Here is a 22591-nt window from a genome sequence, read left to right as displayed (position 1 = left end):
ATTGACTTATTCTGCTCAGGATGATACCCTCTAGTTCCATCCATGTCATCGCAAAATGGCAAGATTTCATTTCTTTTGATGGCTGCATAGCATTCCATCATACCACATCTTCTTTATCCATTCATCTGTTGATGGACATCTAGGTACTTTCCATAGTTTGGCTGTTGTAGACATTGTTGCTATAAACATTTGGGTGCACGTGCCCCTTCGGATCACTACGTTTGTATCTTTAGGGTAAATACCCAGTAGTGTGATTGCTGGGTCATTAGGGTAGCTCTCTTTTAATGAAATAGTTCCATAGTTTTGATGACCTTCCAACTTTGAAGAGTATAGATCAGTTACTTTATATAATGCCCCTCAATTTGGGTTTGTCTGATGTTTCCTTATAATTCAATTCAGGTTATGCACTTTCAGCAGGAGTATCAAGCAATGATCCCAATGATCTTAATATGTCTTCCTGGGAGGTACCCCATTAATTAAGGTGCTATCTGCCAGGTTTCTCTGTTTACGTCTACAGTTTGCTTTGTAATTTTCAGGTGGTTTTGTTTTTGTTTTGCAGCAAGATACTTTGAGAGTATGTAAATATCCTGTTTCTCATCAAACTTTTACCTGCTAGTTTCAGAATCCATTGATAATTCTTAATCTGAACCCATTATCACTATGGTGTTTGCCAAATGGTGGCTTTCTAATTTATACATTTAGTATGTAGCATTGTATTTCCTTCTACATTTAGTAGGTAGCATTATGTTACAATGAAGAGCTTTCTCTTGTCCCCATTTCTTTGTTTATTTGTTTAAATCCTTATGGATTCATAGTTTCCTATTTTATTACCAGCTTACAGTCTATTACTACTGTTATCTATTTTGATGCTGAAATCGTTCCTGATTTTGTTAGTGGAAGACCCATTCAGATTGGCTTCTGTGTCTTTTTGACATATCCCCATCTTTGGGGGGACATTTCCTTACTGTCTGGCACAATAAGATATTCCAAATTAATCTTGAAATTCTGCTGCCCGCTGTGGAATTAGATATTTCTCCAGTGAGCTATGATGCCTTTTGGTAGAGAACAGTATTTAGAAATCAAAATCTGGCAACTGGGTGTGCTCATTTGTTACTGGGGTGTCACTGCTTCCCGGTTTTCTCAATGGGTAAAACTAGGAATATGTGTAGTGTGGGTCTACATTTATGTTCTCAGATGCAGTTGACCCTTGAACAGTGTGGGGATTAGGGGTACAGACCCCTGCACAGCCAAAAATCTCCATACAACTTGACTCCCACCAAATTTAATTCCTTAGCTGATTATTGACTGGAAGCCTTATAACGTAGTTGATTAACAGGTATTTTGTATTTTGTATATACCATATACTATATTCTTACTATAAAGTAAACTAGAGAAAAGAAAATGTTATTAAAACCGTAAGGAAAAAAAAAAACCGTAAGGAAGAGGAGCTACATTTATGATACTGGACTATACTTATCCAAAAATCTGCATAGACACGGACTCGGACAGTTTAAACCCATGTTGTTCAAGGGTCGACTGTAGATACATACACACATACATCTATGTGTGTCTATGCACATGTTAAACGTGTTCACACCTCCAGTTCCAAACCAGCAGCACAGGGAAGTGTCCCCCACATCTGTATTTGTAAGTCCCTTCTCTGGGGGGAAGCACGGCTCCTGCTGTTCACGTATCACCTGTGCCTCCATCCCCTGTGACCACCAGTCTCACTTGTCTCCCACCTTCTTTTGGTCCCCGTCCCCGCTGGACCACTGTCTTGTTCTATCACCTGCCTTGCTTGGTCCCAAATTCATAGGATGGAAGGAAGGAAGACTCCTCTTAGGACTGTTCTGACAAATGTATTCCCCTATTTTATGTAATTAAATGTAAATAATTTTATCCCTTGACATGATGATACTTTGAATAGATCTATAGGTGAAGAATCACTTTATTTGTCCTCTGCTAATCATGACAGTGCCCATTTTTTCTATAATTTGGCAGTTTTGAAAGTAAGGAGTACAAGAGGGAAAGGAGATGCAGGTAGGTCAGGGGAGGCCCTTTGGAGAGAAGCACCTGATCAGAAATAGGGCCGATGACAGAGGTGGCAGAATTTTAAAATACCTGGGGACCTGAAGCTTCTTTCTCCTTATTTTCCCTCCTCCCATATCCCCACTCTCAGGTCACAGTAAACAATAGCAACAATAAAATATTGTTGTTTGTTTCTTTTATTTTGGTTGTCTAGTACCCAGTGGGGGAAAAATACTACTGTGCAAGCTAATCCTCCTGGTCTAAGTGTGGGTGAGGCTGGGGGAGCAGAGGGAGGGGGTGAGAGCTGGAGAACCACAGGAAGGGCTGACAAGGGGTGGGGAGGAAGCTGGGGAAGGAGCTAGGTTAGGAGGGAATTTGGGGAGCCTAATAGAATCAAATCTGAAGAGATGTGAGGCAGTGAAAGCCAAGAGGGATGGGTAGCTTTGGAGTGGGACTGTGGAGCAGGCGGCTGATGAAAGCGCATCTGAAGCAGCGTTGACCCGTTGTCAGTGGTTAAGGGCCATTTGAGACAACTTTAGATATGTTAGTGTTTGCTTCTTCAGAACTTAAGGGCAAGATATTTGGAGAATCCCCCTTCTCATTTCTTTTTTTTTTTTTTTCCAATTTATTTATTTTCAGAAAAACAGTATTCATTATTTTTTCACCACACCCAGTGCTCCATGCAAGCTGTGCCCTCTATAATACCCACCACCTGGTACCCCAACCTCCCACCCCCCCGCCACTTCAAACCCCTCAGATTGTTTTTCAGAGTCCATAGTCTCTCATGGTTCATCTCCCTCTCATTTCTTGTTTGTTTGTTTGTTTATTAGAGCACACATGCTCGAGGTGTGGGAGAGCCTGACGTGGGGCTCGATCTCGTGACCCTGAGATCATGACCTGAGCCAAAATCAAGAGTCAGACACTTAACCGACTGAGCCACCCTGCCACCCCTCAGTTTTTGTAAAGCTACTTCTAAACATAAGTAAGGTGACTTTTCCTTGCTTTTTTTTTGGTCTTTTAGGTAATGTGTATCCTGCCTTCTTATCAGAAGAGCTACTATGATTCCATTAAAAAATACCTGAGCTCCGTCTGCCCTGTGCCAAGCCAGTGCGCCCTCACACGGACCTTGAACAGACAGGGAATGGCGATGAGCATTGCCACCAGGATCGCGATGCAAATGGCCTGCAAACTGGGAGGCGAGCTGTGGGCTGTGGAGATCCCTGTGAGCAATCTTCTCCTCTTAGCAATCCCTCAATGCTTTCCTTAATTTAACAATGACATCAAGTGGGAGGTATTTTCCCATGATCCCAGAAGTGTTTGTTGTGGTTGTTGGGTCTGTCGTCTGTCCGTGGGCGCTGGGCTCCGGCATGACTCAGGACCCCATCCAGAAGGTGAGGTGTGGTTCCTGTTGCCCGGGAGCTTCGGGTGAGCTGTTGGCAGCACGTCTCATGACTGAGAAGCTGGGCTGGCAGAGACTTGGAGGGTCTCAATCTTGAGCCGCCCTGCTGCTGCCACAGGAAATCTGCTTCTCCAAGGTCTCTGCTTTTATCAGCTTTCAGCAGCTGCTGGCCATCAGAGGAGCTCTACACCCTGGAGGAGGCTCCCCCGGGACTCAGGCAGACCTCTGATCTTGGACTGTGGCAGGACCTGAGAAAGTCCTCTTCTCTTTCCCTAACTGTTGGCCACTGTGGAAGGAGGGGAGGGGATGAGAAGTGAAGGAATGTTGTCCATTGCCTTCCATTTCTATAAGCAGGATGTATGTGGGGAGCCCCCGCTGCTTCCTGGGGGCTGCAGAGCCAAGGAGCGAGGTGGGGGGGTCCTCCAGAAATCTAAAGAATGGGGAATGCACTTCTCCTTGAGATCCCTGCAGCCCAGAGGCCCGGATAAATGACGGACCAGTTACCTTGAGCCTCTTGGGTCACCACGGGCACTTGTCCATCTCCCCAAAGGATGGTAGCCACTACAGTGAGACTCTGAAGCAAAGTGTGTACCACAGCCATCCCTCCAACTTTAAGTCTCTTTGGTTTCTGTTTTAATAGGCTGCTTCCTCTGGCCCTTGGTCTCGCTGGCATGTAGCTTCACTTAAATAATTTAATAACTAAGGACAGTTAAAATAAAAAACTTATTAAATCATCATTTGGGGAAATAATGTCCCATTCCGTTAAACCATGAAAAATTTACTTTTACAGTTAAAGTCCCTGATGGTGGTCGGTATTGATGTCTGCAAAGATGAGTTCAACAAGGGAATGGTGGTGGTTGGATTTGTGGCCAGTACTAACCCCGGAATCACCAGGTGCTTTTACAATTTACCCCAGCATATTCTCTAATTATTGTTTGTGGTTTAGCTAGAAACCATAGAGCAGGAAACAGTTTGTGTTCTTCACTCATTTTATTTAATTAATTAATTTATTTGTAAAGGTTTTGCTTATTTATTTGACAGAGAGAGAGGGATCACAAGTAGGCAGAGAGGCAGGCAGAGAGGGAGGGGGAAGCAGGCTCCCCGCTGGGCAGAGAGCCCGACGCAGGGCTCGATCCCAGGACTCTGGCATCATGAGCCGAGCTGAAGGCAGAGGCTTAAGCCACTGAGCCACCCAGATGCCTCTTCACTCATTTTAAAAAATGTGAACACTTTAGTCATAAATTATACTTACAGATAAAAATGTGTTTGATAATATTAACAGGTAGCCTTATGGAAAAACTGTATTTATGCAAACATCAGGACAAGCTGCCACTCATATACCTATCATATTCCCAAAGTGATGAATGATGGATATTCTTACGTATCTGTACATCTGCCCTGTTTCAGGTCCTGTACTAGAAATCTCACGTACATTACGTCAAGCAGCTAAGTTCTGGCTTCACGTTGTTTGGATTTGTATCCTGATCTGCCACGTACTTATTCTGTGTTTGACGTCTGGCTATTTAAGCTTGCTGCACCTCACTATAGTCACCTGCAAAGTGGGGATGTTGGCAATGCCTGTTTCATAGGGCGTGTGTGGAAATAACATGAGATAAAGTGCTTAAACCACAGGCTCAGTACGCGCAGCACGTGCTTCTTGTTACTGACACTTGCAGATGGTTGGTGTAGTTGTTCATGCAGCTGTTGGAAACAGAAACAGGTTCGGCGGTAACGCATTAAATATAGAGTCATGGTACTTAAGTAACTGTAGTTCTTAGAATCGTTTTACTATTTGCAATGAGACGGAGTGTTTTGAGGCTGTAGGAACCATGACGTATTTTATTCCCGGATGTAAGCTATTTGGTTTACTCCATTAAATTTGTGGTCAGGTGTATACTTATGATGGCGAGAAACAGGAAAAGTAGCGGTGGGGTGCCAAATTCCTTCCAGCTTGTATGAGATCCTGTTTGTCACTTCGTTAATGAAGCAGATAAAGGATTTCCCGTTTGTTAACCTCATTCCTCATTGTGTCATTGTCGGTTATATAATAATAATGTCAGTGCATACTTGCCGCTAAGCCATGACTTCATTTTTCAAGTGCTTTTATTTAATTAGTAACTTTAGCAAGAGAACTTCTTCTGAAATTTAAATAAGTTAATCATGTTCAGATTTCAAGTCCAAAAGGCTCATTGATAGGAGTTGACATTTATGCCTGAGAAATCTTTGAGTATTTTGAAAGTAGATCTGCTGAACTAATAAATTCCTTTGAAACAATAATGTAGTGGTTTATATTTATTATTGCTTATTTTGTGCCAAGTACCGTGCTAAGTCCTTTATATAGATTATCTAAGTTAATTTTTACAACCTTATGAGGTAGTAACTACCTTACCGCCTTGTTTGTTTCCTTAGTACCTACGAGGAGACTGAGGCTTAGGTTTGCATGGCTGGTGAGTGTGCCAGCCAGGATTTGAACCCAACTGTATCTGATGCCAGTACCATGCTTCAGTTTCTCTTACCAACAAATTTCTTTTGGGGAAGGGGGGGTCTTAATTTAAATGTACTCATGTAGCATATACAAAATCATGAGCATTAAGTTTTACTCACAATGTCTGTTTCTTTTTATTTCGATTGAGGCCTAATGACAGACATCACATCAGTTTCAGTATTCAGCATGATGATTCGATATTTGTACATATTGTAAAACGATCACCACAGTGAGTCTGGTTAATATCACCACATAGTCATCACATTCATTTTTCTTGTGATGAGGACTTTCAAGATCTACTCTTTTAGCAACTTTTAAATATATAATAACAGTCTTATTAATTGTGCTCACCAAGCTGTTTATTACGTCCCCAGGACTTCCTTATTTTGTATCAGGAAGTTTGTATCCTTCGATCTCCTTCACCCAGTGCCCCCACTTCCACCCCCTGCCTCTGGCAATCACCAGTCTCCTCCTATACCTAGAAGCTTTTTTTTTTTTCTTTATTTCACGTATAAGTGAGAACGTACAGTACTTATCTTTCTCTGCCTGACATATTTCACTTAGTGTAATGTCCTCAGGATCCATCTCCATGTTTTCACAGATGGCAAGACTTTATTCTTTGCTGTGTCTAAATAGAATTCTGGGTGTGTGTGCGCGTGCGGGCTCACACACACATCTTTATCCATTCTCCCACCGACAGACACTTCGGTTGTTTTCCTTTTCTTCACTTAATCCTAATGCATGTCTAGGGTAGACATTTTGAATCTGAAGTTTACTTTTGTGTCCTTCTCACTTTAGGTGGTTCTCTCGCTGTATCCTCCAGAGAGCGACGACAGATGTTGCAGATTGCTTGAAAGTTTTCATGACCGGTACTCAAAGGATCGTGGTGTGGGTGGGCTCCGAGCAGAGCACTATTCTCTCTGGCCCAGAGTCCGTGTGCCCATAGCAGACCAGACCGGGGCAGCAGGTGCCCTAAGCCTGCCCGAGTAGACCGTCACCTGGTTAGAGATTTCCAATGCTACGTCCTGACTCATGCTCACAGATGCTGGAGAAGCTACATGTGTCCTGTGTGTGTGATAAACAGAAAGCCAAGAAGAAGGGCATTTTTTAGCTGCTGGTGGCTCTGGCAAGCAGGGAAAATACCAAAGGAACCTACCCCAGAGAAACAAGGATTGTGACAGAGTGGTGGGAGGTCTAGGAACAGGAAGGAAGCCTGTGGGGCGGGGGTAGAATAGGAAGCTGGCAGATGAAGGGCGGCCTAGCAGGAGAAGATGGGGAAGAAGGCAGGCGGGGAAGGGTGCCTTCTATGTAGTGGGCTGTGATGGGAACATCTGGTGCTCCCGTCTCCTCTCCAGCCCTGGTCGGTGCCCGGCCTTGGCGCTCCCTCGCGGTGCGGCTTGTACAATTCACTTCCTCTCCTGATGTGCTTTTCCCATCCGTAAACTCTGGGCGAAGGGGGACATTGTAAATGTTTCCTAAAAAAAGTGAATTTGGTGATATGTGTTGGTTATGACCTTACCTATATGATCATCATCTGTTGAACTAAAATTTCCTAGAAAATAAATTCTTCTGAAGCAGTTGCCCAATGTCTACATGAAAATAAGTATTTTGTTACTTTGCCCTCACATCAAAACTTGTTTTTTTTTTTTTTTTTTTAGTAGTTATGAAAAGTTTCTGTTGCTAGGAGTTACTGTCTGGTCTCTGCTCTTGGGGCAGTTTCTAGTTGGAGTGGGTGGAGATGTTCTCAGAGTTCACATTGTCGGTGCAACTTAGAATCCAGTTGGGTGAGTCCACGGTAAGAGATGCTCTCAGAGGAGCAGCCACATCCTTTCCTTATGTCTTCATATTTACGCTCATTGGGGAAGGAAATGACATGGAGTTATCCAGCCTGTATCTATCGATAGCCTTTAAAAACTCAAAGAAGCCAAATTAGTATTCGTCTGGTTTTGGGAATTTGTTTATTGCATGACTTCGTTGATTGCTTGAATATTAAAATGTCACAGAAGAGGCACGCCAAGTTCAAGAATACGTTATGCCATAGAAACCATTATGAGTCCTCCAAGAGCAGAGATGCCGAATGTCTCCCTAAAGTTACCCGCTTTTATATTATTTATATTATTGCAGATACAACTCAGGTCTAGGCATTACCCTCTTTTACAGTGGTCTCTAAAACCCTGAGCTCTAGGGGGATGTTACTCTTTGTAGGCGCTGAACGAGCCATTCTCTTCTCACCAACTACTCCTTCCGCAGGAGCGCTCAACAGATGGCACAGGCACAACCGTGGCCTGCCTGCGCGGGTGGTCGTGTACCGGGACGGGGTGGGGGATGGCCAGCTGCAGACCCTGCTTGAATACGAGGTTCCGCAGCTGCTGAGCAGTGTGACAGAGGCAAGTTCCAATACCAGGTAGGCAACCGCTGTGCGTTCCCCACTCTCGCGGTGACAGCACATTGGAAGTGTTAAAATTCATAGACACCAGCATCTTCTTTTTTCACGCAGTGAGGGTTGGCTCTGTGCCTGCATCATGTGGGTACAGCCGATGGTTCGCTCTCCTGCAGCTTGGAGCATTGTTGGGACGCGCTTCTGTGAAGCGGAGGGTGGGGGCACCCAGAGGAAGGCAGGTGTCCTTCAGCACGGCTGACACAGAGATTCGTCCGGGTAGGGGGGAAGACGCTTCACACATATTGATAAGCCACGGGACTAAACATGCTGTGGTTTGAAATTCAAGGCCCAAATCAGCCAGGGCTCAGGCCCTTTCAAGTGCAGGCCCTGGTACACGGGCAAGGTGGGTGGGAGGTACAGACAGCAGTGGAAGGCAGAGCCAGCTGGGCTGCCTCGCCCCGTCACCAGCCTTCTGGATTCAGGGGTGTGGTAGTGAGTACGTTAAGTGGCAGGTGCAGGGAAAACACGAGAACTGACAAACGGGGAGGATGATAATCTCAAATTGGCTTCTTAAAATATTTGGGGAGCACCTTCCTCCAAGTAGAGCCCTGCGTTCATCTGTCCAGAACACCATCAACACCAAAGGTGCAGGCGTGAGCTCTGGAGGAGCTGAGACCTGGCTGCATCAGGACGGGGCAGCCAGGGGGAAGGACGTAATGGCTTGGGGCAGGGGCAGTGTCACCTGCCGCTGCGTCCAGACCCTCACGGCCCAGGTCCCTCCCCATTGACCTCAGGGGACTGTGTCTGCTCCCAACCACAAGCATGTGGTTGAGGGCCAGTGGGAGTACATTCAGCAGCCGGCTGTGCTAAGGGATTCTCTTTCAGTATGACGTCAACTCTGATAAGTTTCTACATTGGAAACAATATATTTTTCAAATAAAATGATTAAAGTGAAATTTCCCCATAATTTTTGCATCCCAGTGGTTCCTTTGGGAATGATGGCCAGTATTTGGATATGGCCTTAGATTTACTGAATCCGGACTTTAATTCCTGGTCATTCAACATCTGGCCCAAATGTACATTCGGTTGGTCCATCCATCTATCCTCCCCAGGTGTGTGTCTTGCAGGATTCAGGAACGATGACTTGAGGAATAAGAGGAACCTGTGGGTCTCTTTGCTGTTCAGGAATTGAGAGGAAGGGTGAAGGGGAAATAAGGGGGTTATTGCTAATGGAAAAAGGAAATCTTGTCTCCATGGAAAATTCTGGAAAGTCTTCCTTTAGAGGTACTAGCTGAAGCTCATTGCCTTACTAAACATACTCCCCTGTCCCCTTCAAGGGATAGAAACCAGCAGAGTGACAGGACATAGCACACTCTTGCCACAAGGAAGAACAGCCTCTAATTTTGAAAACTGTGTATCTTGGGGGGAGTTGATGTGGGGGATAATTTTTACTTTCTTCATTTGGCAGTGTTTTTCTAATGAAAGGATGAATTTATTTAGAAATTACCAAAAAAGATGACTAGAAAGCTGCAGGCTTGGTTTTGGCTCTCTGCATATCCCTTTCTGCCTTTCTGGTTCCAAGCGCCAAGCTGTCGGTGATCGTGGTCAGGAAGAAGTGCATACCCCGATTCTTCACCGAAGGGAACCGGTCGGTGCAGAACCCGCCGCTCGGCACCGTGGTGGACTCCGAGGCCACACGTCCTGAATGGCAAGTGCTGTTCGAAAGCCAGTTTTCCGCGAAGTGTTCGCTCCCTGTTCTTCACGTTGGGCCTCCTCGGTTGGCCTTTTTTTCTCACACGCGTGCCTGTTTTCCGCTCAGGTACGACTTCTACCTGATCAGTCAGGCAGCTGGCCAGGGAACAGTTACCCCCACCCACTATAACGTCATCTATGACGACAATGGCTTGAAGCCCGACCACATGCAGAGACTCACCTTCAAACTGTGCCACCTCTACTACAACTGGCCGGTGAGTGACGCTGTGTGACACTGACACGTGGTGTTCCCACCCAGGGTCGTCACCCAGCTCACCCAGCACAACGCCAGACTTCCCGAAGGAGGAATGAATGAATGCATGCATGCGTGAATGAATGAATGAGTCCTGAGTCCACAGTAGGAGAAACCCAGTCTGTCATAGAAACGAAGCAGCAGTAACTGTTAACCTTATTATTTATTACTTCTAGCACTAGTATTTATCATTCCCGGAGGACCTTATTCTGTGCAGTGTCTTAAGCACACTAGGGAGGAAATCAGGGTGTTATTTCCAAGTTGCGGTTGAGGAAATTGAAGTCAACTCAGACACTGTGTGTGGTGGGAACGTAAGGATGCATCTGTTCTGTGTTTCCGTGCACGAAGCCGAGGGCTGCTGTCAAAGTCCAAAGCCAAGGTTTGCTCTGAGCCCTTTGGAGCCTCAAGTCACAGGAAACTTAGATGAGTGCTAAGTGTGATGGCTCCCAGCTCCCAGCTCTGTGGAGCCAGACGGGCCCCCAACCCCATCTCGCCTGGTGAGTCTGTGCTCCCTGTGGTGCGGTTGCCCTTTGCTGGTTAAGTTTAGGCGGTTTACTTGCGAATGCATTCTGCTGTGTATGGAATTAGCAGAGGATAAAACTTAGGAACACAGATTACTCTAACAGAACAGGCAAACCGGGGCGCGTGGGTGGCTCAGTGGGTTAAGCCTCTCCTTTGGCTCAGGTCATGATCTCAGAGTCCTGGGATTGAGTCCCGTATCGGGCTCCCTGCTCAGTGGGGGGTCCACTTCTCCCTCTCTCTCTGCCTGCCTCTCTTTCTACTTGTGATCTCTGTCAAATAAATAAACAAAATCTTAAAAAAAAAAAAAAAAAGAACAGGCAAACCTCGTAATTGCTGTCAATATGTTTTCTCCTTAGGGCTTAATCAGCATCCCAGCCCCCTGTCAATATGCACACAAGCTGACCTTTCTGGTAGCACAGAGCATTCACAAAGAACCAAGTCTGGAATTAGCGAACTCTCTCTTCTACCTGTGATGACGGGAACTACGAGCGTCCCGAGAGGAGCCGTCTGAGGAGTGGGTGGATTTGTACAGACCTGCCACAGCTGCGAGGCTGTGACTGGGGAAAGGAGATTGAACTTAGTTTCAACTTTTGGAAAAACACCCAACACAGCTTAATCTGAGGTGGTTCAAAAGAAATGCGTAGTGTTTTATTTTGAAGAGTTTTATGCTTTTGGTAAATCCCCATGCTGGTAAATGGAATTAAAATGTGCCATCGTCTGTAAGTAATTCCACAAACTGAATATCCTCTAAGAAAATAAGTGTTTGGGAGGTGTTTTTGATGGTAGGGAAATGGGGTCTAATTCCCACCTTAAATTTTGCTCATGTTTTGTTAAATAATATTGTAGAATGTTTTGTAGAGTGGTTCAAATAGTTATTAGAAAATAAAATTCAGAGCATTGCATATGTGTTTACTGTTGTTTGAATTTCAGTTGAAGTTACATGCAGACCCCATGATTGGTTTTCAGCACAGACTTACCCACTAACCACACCACCACCCTCTGAGTCCTGTTTGGGAGCCGGAGCACACCTCCTGCTCTCCGGAAGGTGCTTGATCTCACTTAGAAGCCGGTGCTCTCATTGATGACCTTGCCTCCCACCGCACTGAGAAAACGGATTCCAAAAGAAGAGGGCTGGCCCAGGCCCCATCCCCTGCCCCCACTGGGCAGCTGTGTGTGGACCTCCCCACCCCACCTACTCCCCTCCACCCCTGTCATTGTAAATGAATCCTGTCACTGCTCCTGCGGGTACCAAATCCTGCTCCTGCTCTGGGAATTCTCCTTCTCCCTCCTGCGGCCGCCGTTCCTCCCTCACACTGGATCATTGCCGGCACCATCGCCCCTCCTATGCTGTTACTCCTCCCATCTTGAAGACGAAACGACTTCCTCCTTCAGTGATGACCCCATTTCTTTGCTCCTCTTTGTAGAAAAAGTTCTCAGAGAGTAGTTGATGCTGATCTACCAAATTCCTTACTCCAGTCAGAATTCACCACACCCACTACGGCAACAAGGCTTTTACCTCCGCTTTGTCAAACCGGATTTTCGGTTCTCAGGCCTTGCCCTCCTAAGGGATCCCAGCATTTGACCTGGTTGGTTATTTCCTCCACCCTCGACACTCCAGTGGCCTCTAGGAGGACATGTGCTCCTGGTTTCTCTTCTACTGTGTCAGTCCCTCAGTCTCCCTCTGTCACCTTTGCTGGCTTCTTATCTTTTCGTCCTTTATACATGAGAAGGCCCCAGGAATGAGAACAGGACTCTGGAAACAATACTTTCATGCAGGGGCGTGAGGAGGGCGGCAGGTTCTCTCTGAGGTGTGAGATCCCATGAGATGGCCCTGAGAACACTGTTTCCTCCTCGGGAGCTCTCCCCAGGACTGGTCAAAAGGTGCCCACCATGGGTCAGTTTCAGTGATAGCGATACAAACCCTTTGTGGGGCTTGAGGGTGGAGGTTAGGACCCTGCAGGCCCAGAGCCGAAGGCTTTGCATAGACCTTTACTCTCCATAACACTTGAATTCACCAGGTGCTAGAATGACCATTTTATAGGGGATAAAACAGGACTAGAGAGAACCACGGAGGTCACCAAAGCTTATAAAATCCATAAATTGTAGAGCTAGAATTTGTCCTCAGGTATGTTGGACTCCAGAATCTGAGATGAACCACAGCCTACTGCCTTAATAACAGATTCTATAAGAACTTAAAAATTTCTCCCCGAGTTCTTGGATGAAGAAGCGTCTCATGTGATTTCAAGTTGGAGTTACAAAGTCTTCGGAGGCAAGGCACTGTACTGGTCCAGAGTGGTTGTGTTTTTGTTTTGATGCTGTTGTTTCCTTCTTTCCAAGTGAAGGGATTTTGTAAAATGCCATCGACCTAGCCGCTGCCTTATATAAATCAACACAGGGCGTTCAGATTAGCAATACCGAAGTCTGGAGAGCTCCTTCCTCTTTTCCACGTGAAGTACTGCCCAAGACCGTGGCTCCATACCGTGTTAGCCCACCAGGGGGCAGACAAGAACCGTCAAATGGTTCTTTGTCCACGTGGTAGCAGGGATAAGTGGGAGAATGGTCAAGTAATGGCCAAGAGGGCAACATGGAATTAGGAAAATCTTCATTTGTGCTCTGTTTCAGACACTTTGAGCTGTGGAATTTGGAATCTGATAATCTCCCTGCTCTGAGACTCAGTTACCCTATCTGTAATAAGAGAAGGGGTTGGTATAAATCAGGGCAGCTCAACCTTGGAAACAATAGAAATTCCCACACGTAAAAGCTTTTTTAAAGAATACAAGTGTCTAGGCCCATCTCCAAAAATAGTGATTTAATCAGTCTGATGGGCAGCCTGACCATCTGAATATATTAAATTTCTGCTGGTGATTCTGATGGTTAGCCAGGGTTGAAGACTTCTGGTTTGGAGCAGGACTAGGTTTGAACCCAGAACCACTGCTTACTAGCTGTATGACCTGGTCAAGTTCTTAACCTCGCTGAGCTTCAGTGTATCAACTTGTAACAACACCTAACAATGTCCGAATTGTAGGGTTTTTATAAGGATTAGACATATCAAATCTAAAGTATCTGACTTTAGGGGCACCTGGGTGGTCAGTCAGTTGAGTATCTGCCTTCCTCCCATCATGATCCCAGGGCCCTGGGATCGAATTCCGCATCGGGTTCCCCACTCAGAGGTGAGTCTTCTCCTCCCTCTTCTGCTGCTCTCCCTGCTTGTGCTCTCTTGCTCTCTTTATCAAATAAATAAAATCTTTTAGAAAAATAAGTATCTGGCTTTAATTAAGAACAGCCTATCATTATGCCTCATAATGAGGAAAAGAATCATAGAAATACTATAGGATCTGATAATTCCACTATTGGGTATTTACCCAGGGAAAACGAAAACACTAACTCAAAGTATATGCACCCCTGTGTTTATTGCAGCATTATTAACAATAGCCATGGGAACAACCTAAGTGTCCATCAGTAGATAAATGGATAAGAAAAATGTGGTATATACACATAATGGAAGGCAAGGCACTGTACTGGTGCCTAGTGGAATATTATATAGCCATAAAAAGGAAGAGGTCGTGTCATTTGAGGCGACATGGATGGCTCTAGAGGGTATTAGGCGACGTAAAGCAAGTCAGGCTGAGAAAGACAAATACCATATGATTATCATAAATGGAATTAAAAAATAAACAAAAACCAGAATCAGAGCTATATATATAGAGAACAAACTGATGGTTGCTGGGAGTGGGTGTGGGCAAAATGGGTAAAGTGGAAAAGGAGATATAGGCCTCCAGTTATGGAATGAGTATAAGGAATGCAGTCAATGATACTGTGATAGTGAGGTAATGAAACAGATAGCAGCTCTACTTGTGGTGAGCTAGTCTCAAGTATAAACTCGTCAAATCACTAGGTTGGACAGCTGCAAATAATGTAACATTGTGTGTCAACTATACTAAAAAAAAAAGGATCAAATAACAAGCTAGTCAACAAATCTCAGGGGTACTTGTAATGCGCTTAGGAACCATCCTAGGTACTGAATTCTTCTACAATCCCATTTAAAGGAAAGCTCAATATTTTCTCTACATATAAACAGCCTACCCCTTGTTGTTTTATGGAGATGGTGTTTGATTTTGTTTTTATTTTGATGGTGAGAAGGAGACTTTGAGGAGAACATACTTTAAATACATTACCATGGTATCCAAGAGGTGCCCCTCTCCAATGTCCCTTAGCTGGCTGATGGGATTGACCACAGTGTTGATGTATATGTGCTGCCGAAGCGAGCACTGACCACAGTGTTGATGATGAGGTATGAGTCACCAACCCCACCACCGCCAGCGCTCCCCTCCCCCCACATCTCAGCTGCTCATAGCCCCTGACTGGGTTTGGGCCATTTCTGCCCAGCATGGGAATCCCCTATTGCAGTCTTTGCCAGAGTATTCCTGTTTGACCAAACCAGGGCAGTCTGAGAACTGCCCATTAGTTTGAAGGGCTCTTCCAACCTTTTAAATATTGGACTTTGAGTTGGCAATTTTCCATGGGACAAGTTATTCTTAAACATTTCTAACACACTTAAAGATCTCAGACGTGGAATGTCAACTGCTTTTTGAAAACTATGGTCAAATGTTTGAGTTTTGTTGCTCAGACGAACCTGCACTTTTCCCTTTCAATTTGATCCAGTGTCCGCTGGCCAGGAATAACTTAACAGCCCCACTAGAAAGATGAGATAAGGACTCATTTCAAAGGGAGAGAGGCCCAGTACAACTGAATGATTTATGGCTGAGTGAAGTTCCTTCCAATTTATTGAGAAAGCTTTCTTAATCTTTGATTTAAACATTATAAAAATACTAGATATGCATTATGGAATATTTGGAAGTTACAAAAAAGTATAATGATGTAGAAAAACAACAACATCAGTACAAATACTCCCTAGAAGTATATACTGGCAACACTTTGATATATACTTTTCTTTTTTTTTTTTTTTAAGATTTTATTTATTTATTTGATGGAGATCACAAGTAGGCAGAGAGGCAGGCAGAGAGAGAGGAGGAAGCAGGCTCCCTGCCAAGCAGAGAGCCCACTGTGGGGCTTGATTCCAGGACCCTGAGATCATGACCTGAGCCGAAGGCAGAGGCTCTAACCCACTGAGCCACCCAGGCACCCCTGATATATACTTTTCATTTAGTGCTTTAACTATTTAACTATAATATGCTGTTATATATTATATATTATACTGTAAAATATATTTATATTATATTATAAAAATAAATAGTTTTCTATGCTCATCTTTCACATATGATATGGCATGATTATTTTCATATTTTATTAAAACATTTTTATAACATGAGTCTTTAAAAAATTTTTAATTCTAATATAGTTAACAGAGTGTTCTATTGATTTCAGTTGTGATTCAATAATTCTATGCATTAACTCAGTGCTCATCATGACAAGTGTACTCTTATTCTCCTTCACCTATTTCATCCATCCTTCCCACCAACCTCTGTTCTCTATAGTTAAGAGTTTATTTCTTGGTTTGACTCTTTTTTTGGCCTTTGTTTGCTTGTGTTTTTTTTTGGCCTTTGTTTGCCTTTGTTTTATTTCTTCAGTTTCACATATGAGTGAAACCGTGTGGTATTTGCTTTTCCCTAACTGACTGACTTCGCTTAATATTATACCCTGTTGATCGATCCATCCATGCTGTTGTAAATGACAAGATTTCATTCTTTTTTATGGCTGGGTAATATTCTATTTCATAAATATACTGCATCTTTTTTATCCAATCATCTACCAATGGACACTTGAGTTGCTTCCACGTGTTAGCTATCTTAATGCTGCAATGAATGTAGGGATGAATATATCCTTTCAAATTAGTGTTTTCCTATTCTTTGGTAAATACCCAGTAATGCAATTACTAGATAATATGGTAGTTCTATTTTTAACTTTTTGAGGAAACTCCATGCTGCCTTCCACAATGGCTGCACCAATTTGCATTCTCAACAATGCACAAGGAGTCCTTTTTCTCCACATCCTCACCAATTCTTATTATTTCTTGAGTTGTTGGTTTTAGCCATTCTGACAGGTGTGAAGTTGTATCTCATGTGGTTTTGATTTGCATGTCCCTGATGATGAGAGATATTGAGCATCTTTTCATGTATCTGTTGGTCATCTGAATGTCTTCTTTGCAGAAATGTCTGTCCATGTCTTCTGCCCATCTTTTTATTAGGTTGTTTTTTGGGCGTTGAGTTGTATAAGTTCTTTATATCTTTTGGATATGAACCCTTTATTGGGTATGTCATTTGCGAATATCTTCTCCCATTCTGTAGGTTGCCTTTTAGTTTTATTGGTTGTTTCCTTTGCTGTGCAGCAGCTTTTTATTTTGATGTTGTCCCATTTGATGTTGCTTTTGTTTCCCTTACCTCAGGAGACAGATCTAGAAAAATGTTCCTATGGCCAATGTGAGAGAAATCACTCCCTGTGCTCTCTTCTCAGATGTTTATGGTTCCAGATCTCACATTTAGGCCCTTTATCCATTTAATTGCCTGTTTGGTGTAAGAAAGTGGTCAAGTTTCATTTTCTTGAATATAGCTGATCAGTTTTGCCAACACTACTTGTTGAAGAGACTATCTTTTCCCCAGTGTGTTCTTGCCTCCTTTTATCAGATTATTTAACCATTTAATTGTGGGTTTGTTTCTGGACTTTCTATTTTGTTCCACTGACCTAAGTGTCCATTTTTGTGTCAGTATCGTACTATTTTGATCACTACAGTGTAAGAATAAATCTTAAGGAATGAGTAGTATTTTCTTGTATAGATGTAATAGTTTACTTGTTCCCCTCTTTATTAAACCTCTAGGTTGTTTCCAATTTCTCATTTAGACGACAGCATGAAGTTTTTTCTCCTCAGTATTTGGAATTGGTGCCTTGGGTTAGATTCCTAAAAGTGAAGTTAATAAGTTAATATACTTAAAAAGAGAGAGAATACTTGTAAGTTGCTTAGTACATATTGTTAAATGATTTTCAAAACTGTCATATTTTATGCTCTCACAGTGGTACCCTAGTAAGCTTTTTATATTCTTATTAAAAGTAAATTATTTTAATATGGTAGATGTCAGAGGTGCCTGGATGGCTCAGTATGTTGGGCATCAGTCTCTTGATTTTGGCTCGGGTCATGATCTCAGGGTTCTGGGGTCAAGCCCTGCAATGGGCTGCAAGCTCAGTGGTGAGTTGGCTTGAGTCTCTCTCGCTCTCTCCCTCTGCCCCTGTCTCTCTCTCACTCTTTCTAAAATAAATAAATAAATAAATCTTCAAAAAATTAGTATGGTAGGGGTGTCTGGGTGGCTCAGTTGATAAAGCAACCAACTTTGATTTCAGCTCAGCTCATACTGAGATCTCAGCATCCTGGGAGCCCCACGATGGGCTCCATATTCAGCACAGAATCTGCTTGTCTCTCTCCCTCTGTTCCTCTTCCTTCTCTCTCTCTCTTTCAGATAAATAGATAAATAAATAAATAAATAAATAAAATCTTTAAAAAATAATGTGGCAGATATCAGAGGGTTATTTTATTACTATTTACTAATTATTAATAATGGAAGACAATTTGAAAGTGTTTCTTAGCCATTTGTATTTTTGTTTATGTTTTCTTATCAACTTCTAAGAGTCTGTTATATTTTAAAGGCAGTAATATCTTGCCATACTTTTGTAACTATGTCCCCAATTTACTACCTGGTTTTAAATTTTGTTTATGCAGCTTCTTTAGCAACAGATACTTAAAGTTTATATATTAAAATTATCACTATGTTTTTTAAGATTGTGAAAGCTAATCTGGGATTTGAAACCTAGAAAATCTATCCTCATCTAGAGATTGAGAAATCTTTTTTGTTTTTATTTCCTTTCATTGAACTCTAAATCCATCCAGATTTTATCATAATGTAAAGTAAGTACTAACCTATTTTTTTTCCCAGATAATTCTGGAAAATAATCGATGGGTTGAAAAAGAACCTGGTAAGAATCCTATAAATGAAAAATAGAATCATTGAAATAAAAATCTCAATGGATTTGTGAAGACCAAAAACAGATGAACATAGAATTAATAAATTGGAAAGCAGCCTTTGGGAAATCATGTAGAATGCTGTTCAAAGAGACAGACACAGATTGTAACATGAATCACCCCACCACACATTTGGTGGAAATTCCAGACACAGACAATATAGAGAACAGGTTGGGAGACAGAAGCAACTTTCAAAGAGTGAACGCCCAAGAGTGTTCTGGATTGAAATGTACATTCTTCCTCTCCTCCTCCCCCTTCTTCTTCTTCTTCTTCTTCTTCTTCTTCTTCTTCAAGATTTTATTTGTTTATTTGACAGAGAGAATGATCACAGGTAGGCAGAGAGGCAGACAGAGAGAGAGGGAAGCAGGCTCCCTGCTGAGCAGAGAACCCAATGTGGGGCTTGATCCCAGGACCCTGAGACCATGACCTGAGACGAAGGCAGAGGCTTAACCCACTGAGCCACCCAGGTACCCCTGAAATGTACATTCTTACAGTGAAATAAGAAAACCACAAGTAGGATAAAAAAGAAATTTCATACTTAACACATTGCAATGAAACTGAGGAACATCAATAATAAAAGGAAAATCCTAAAAGATTCAGGGAAGAAATGCAGTCTTGCAGGCTGCCTGCAAAGAACCAAATCCACTGTTTGGAAGTGTCGCACTGCAAGAATTGGTGAGAAAACATAGAATATCTTTGAAGTTTTAAGAGAAAAGAAGAGTGAAGCTAGAATTCTGTGCACAGCTAAATGGTTTTTGGAGAATGAGTGATAAATTCAAATAACCTAAGTGTTTACTGCCCCCAGACCCTTGCTGGAAGAACTACTACAGAATGTGCTTCAGCAAGACAGGAAGGACAGCAATACAGAAAACAAACCCATTGAAGAAGGCAAGGAGGAGCAAAGAAACCAACAAATTATGTTGGAGATCTATTATTTTTTCTGTTTTAAGAAACAAACAAAACATGTTCCTTGTTCCTGTTAATAAAAGGTTGGAAGTCAACATGCATAACAAAAGAGACTAGAGTCTGTAGCAGGAGGTTAACATATGTACAGGTCCTTCTCGTCTTAAGAAGGAGGTCAGACATAGTAACTTTGAATTTCATTAGAAGATAAGGTTAAAATGCATGTGGGTATCTTCTAAAAGAATAAATACCCCATTACCCTGAATCAATAGAGGGGAAGAAAGAGGATAAATGATACTATCAATTCAATAAAGGACAAGAAAAGAGAAGAGGAAGAGTAAAGAAAAAAAGAAAAGGGTAAACAGAAACATCAGATAAGAATGGTACATACACACTTGAAAACAGAATTCACCTATATGTAATACATGTATGAATATATTTCACTTATTATTGGAGACTAGAATAAAATAATATTAGGAATAAAAAATGTACAGTAGAGGGGTGTCTGGGTGGCTCAGTTGTTTAAGCAGTTGACTCATGATCTTGGCTCAAGTCATGATCTCAGGGTCCTGGGATTGAGCCCTGAGTTGGGCTCTGTGCTCAGTGGAGGGTATGCTTAAGGATTTATCTCCTCCCTCTGCCCCTCTCCCCACTCATGCATGGGTGCATGTGGTCTCTCATGGGTGCACGCATTATCTCTCAAATAAATAAATAAATAAATAAATAAATAAATAAATATTTTAAAAAAGATTTTATTTATTTATTTGAGAGAGAGTATAAGCAGAGGAGAGAGGAAGAAGCAGGCTCCTTGATGAGCAGGGAGCTTGACATGGGGCTTGATTCCAGGACCCTGGGATCATGATTTGAGCCAAGATCATGAGTCTTGAGGTTGATCATGAGAGTTGAAGGCAGATGCTTAACCTGGTGAGCCACCCAGATGCCCCTAAATAAATCTTTCTTTTAAAAAGTACAGTAGAGATTTTAAAATATCATCGAATATTATAATACTCATACCAATAACTGTAAAATTTTGAAAGAAAGGTATAGTTTTCTAGGAATATGTAAATTAATGCAATTTTGTAGGGGTTAAAAGCACAGATCCTACAGCCAGACTGCTTAGGTTTGATTTTGGGTCTGCCATTAATATGTGAGCTTGAGCAAGCTAGCTAACCCCTTTTGCCTCAGTTTGCTCATAAGTAAAATGGGAATAATAATTGGACCTAGGTCATAAGACTGTTGTGTTGATTAAATAAGAATTAATTGCTGAAATGCACAGCTTAGAACAGGGGCTTGGCCCTGTGTGTTACCTATCTTTAATACAGAAATAACAAAATAATGAGATTGCATCAGAGTTAAAAAAATGTCCTCCCTAAAAAGAAAACAGAAGATTCACAGCTGAGTATTACTGTAGTCACTTAGTAAGAGATAATTCCTATCTTATACAAACTATTCCAGAGAGTAGACAAAGAGAAAATGCCATTCAATTTATTTTATGAGAAAATATAATTTGATTCCAAAACCAGTTAAAGACAGTGTAAAATAGAAAACTATATGCCAACCTCACTTATAGACATAGATATAAAAACTCCAAGTAAAAGATTGAGATCTGGTTTAGGAGCATGGAAGAATACGTTTTCAAAATAAGACCAAGGTTCATCCCAGGAACACACAGAAGCTTGAACGCAAGACAATCTATCAATGTCATTCACCAAGAGCAGATTAAAAGAGGCAATCCACAGGATCACTGCGTAATTTCTACCAAGCATTCAGGAAAATTTACAACTCAACTGTGATTTACTAAAACAATCCTTAAAGTACAACTAGAAGGGAACTTGAACATACTGGACTTAAAATAAGACATCTAACAAAAATCTCTATCATATCATGATACATTTTACCAAAGTTCCTAAAATAAGTGTCTAGAGGCTTTTCTAGGAAGGTTAGGAACAAGACAAAGATATCTGCTACCGTGCTGATAATATACTTATTATCAGAACTGTGGTAGAACTTCTAGCCAATAAGGCAATGGAGAAACATGGATGAAAAGGGAAAAGACATGCTGGAAAGGAGGTGGGAATGGTGGTGTAACTGAGTGATGGGCATTGGAGGGTGCACGTGATGTGAGGAGCACTGGGTGTTAAGGGCAATGGTTGAATCAATGAAATCTATATCTGAAACTAATGATATGTGATATGTTAACTAACTGAATTTAAATAAAATAAGTTAAAAAGAGGAAGAGACAAATAATCATTATTTGTTCATGGTATGATTATTTATTTATATATTTTTAAAAGACTATTTGAGAGAGAGAGAAGGGCTGGGGGAAGGGCAGAGGGGGAGTGAGAGGGAGAAGCAGACTCTCTGCTGAGCAGGAAGCCCGACTCCAGGCTCGATCCCAGAACCTGAGATCATGGCCTGAAGACAGACACTTAACTGACTGAGCCACTGGGCTCTCCTATAATTGTCTATTTGGAAGATCTAAGAAATTCTACAGAACTAATAAAATTATTCAACAATATAGATCATATAAAGCTACCTTCAAAAACAAATACCATTGCTTTTATTTACCATACCATTTATTTTTTAATTAATTAATTAATTAATTTTTTATTAACATATAATGTATTATTTGCTTCAGGGGTACAGGTCTGTGAATCATCAGTCTTACACAATTCACACACTCACCATAGCACATACCCTCCCTAATGTCCATAACCCAGCCACCCTATCCCTCACCCCCACCTCCAGCAAACCTCAGTTTGTTTCCTGAGATTAAGAGTCTCTTATGGTTTGTCTCTCTCCTCAGTCCCATCTTATTTCATTTTTTCCCTCCCCTCCCCCCA

General features: G+C 42.3%; 1 protein-coding gene across 1 annotated transcript in view; it reads left to right on the top strand.

The window, feature by feature from the left end:
- PIWIL4 (piwi like RNA-mediated gene silencing 4) overlaps nucleotides 1–11318 on the top strand; it is a 44650-nt gene extending 33332 nt beyond the window's left edge. The window contains exons 14-20 of the mRNA XM_044260699.1: nucleotides 3050–3250; nucleotides 4218–4321; nucleotides 6711–6781; nucleotides 8163–8316; nucleotides 9875–10000; nucleotides 10112–10259; nucleotides 11176–11318. Coding sequence (XP_044116634.1) covers nucleotides 3050–3250; nucleotides 4218–4321; nucleotides 6711–6781; nucleotides 8163–8316; nucleotides 9875–10000; nucleotides 10112–10259; nucleotides 11176–11292 — 921 coding nt within the window. The 3' untranslated portion in view covers nucleotides 11293–11318. The remainder of the gene's footprint in view (nucleotides 1–3049; nucleotides 3251–4217; nucleotides 4322–6710; nucleotides 6782–8162; nucleotides 8317–9874; nucleotides 10001–10111; nucleotides 10260–11175) is intronic.
- Nucleotides 11319–22591: the final 11273 nt, after the last annotated feature.

The sequence above is a fragment of the Neovison vison genome, chromosome 7 (assembly GCF_020171115.1).
Source record: "Neovison vison isolate M4711 chromosome 7, ASM_NN_V1, whole genome shotgun sequence".
Taxonomy (NCBI): Eukaryota; Metazoa; Chordata; class Mammalia; order Carnivora; family Mustelidae; genus Neogale; species Neogale vison.
Note: the sequence above shows the minus strand (reverse complement) of the source record. Positions and strands in the feature narration are given on the sequence as shown.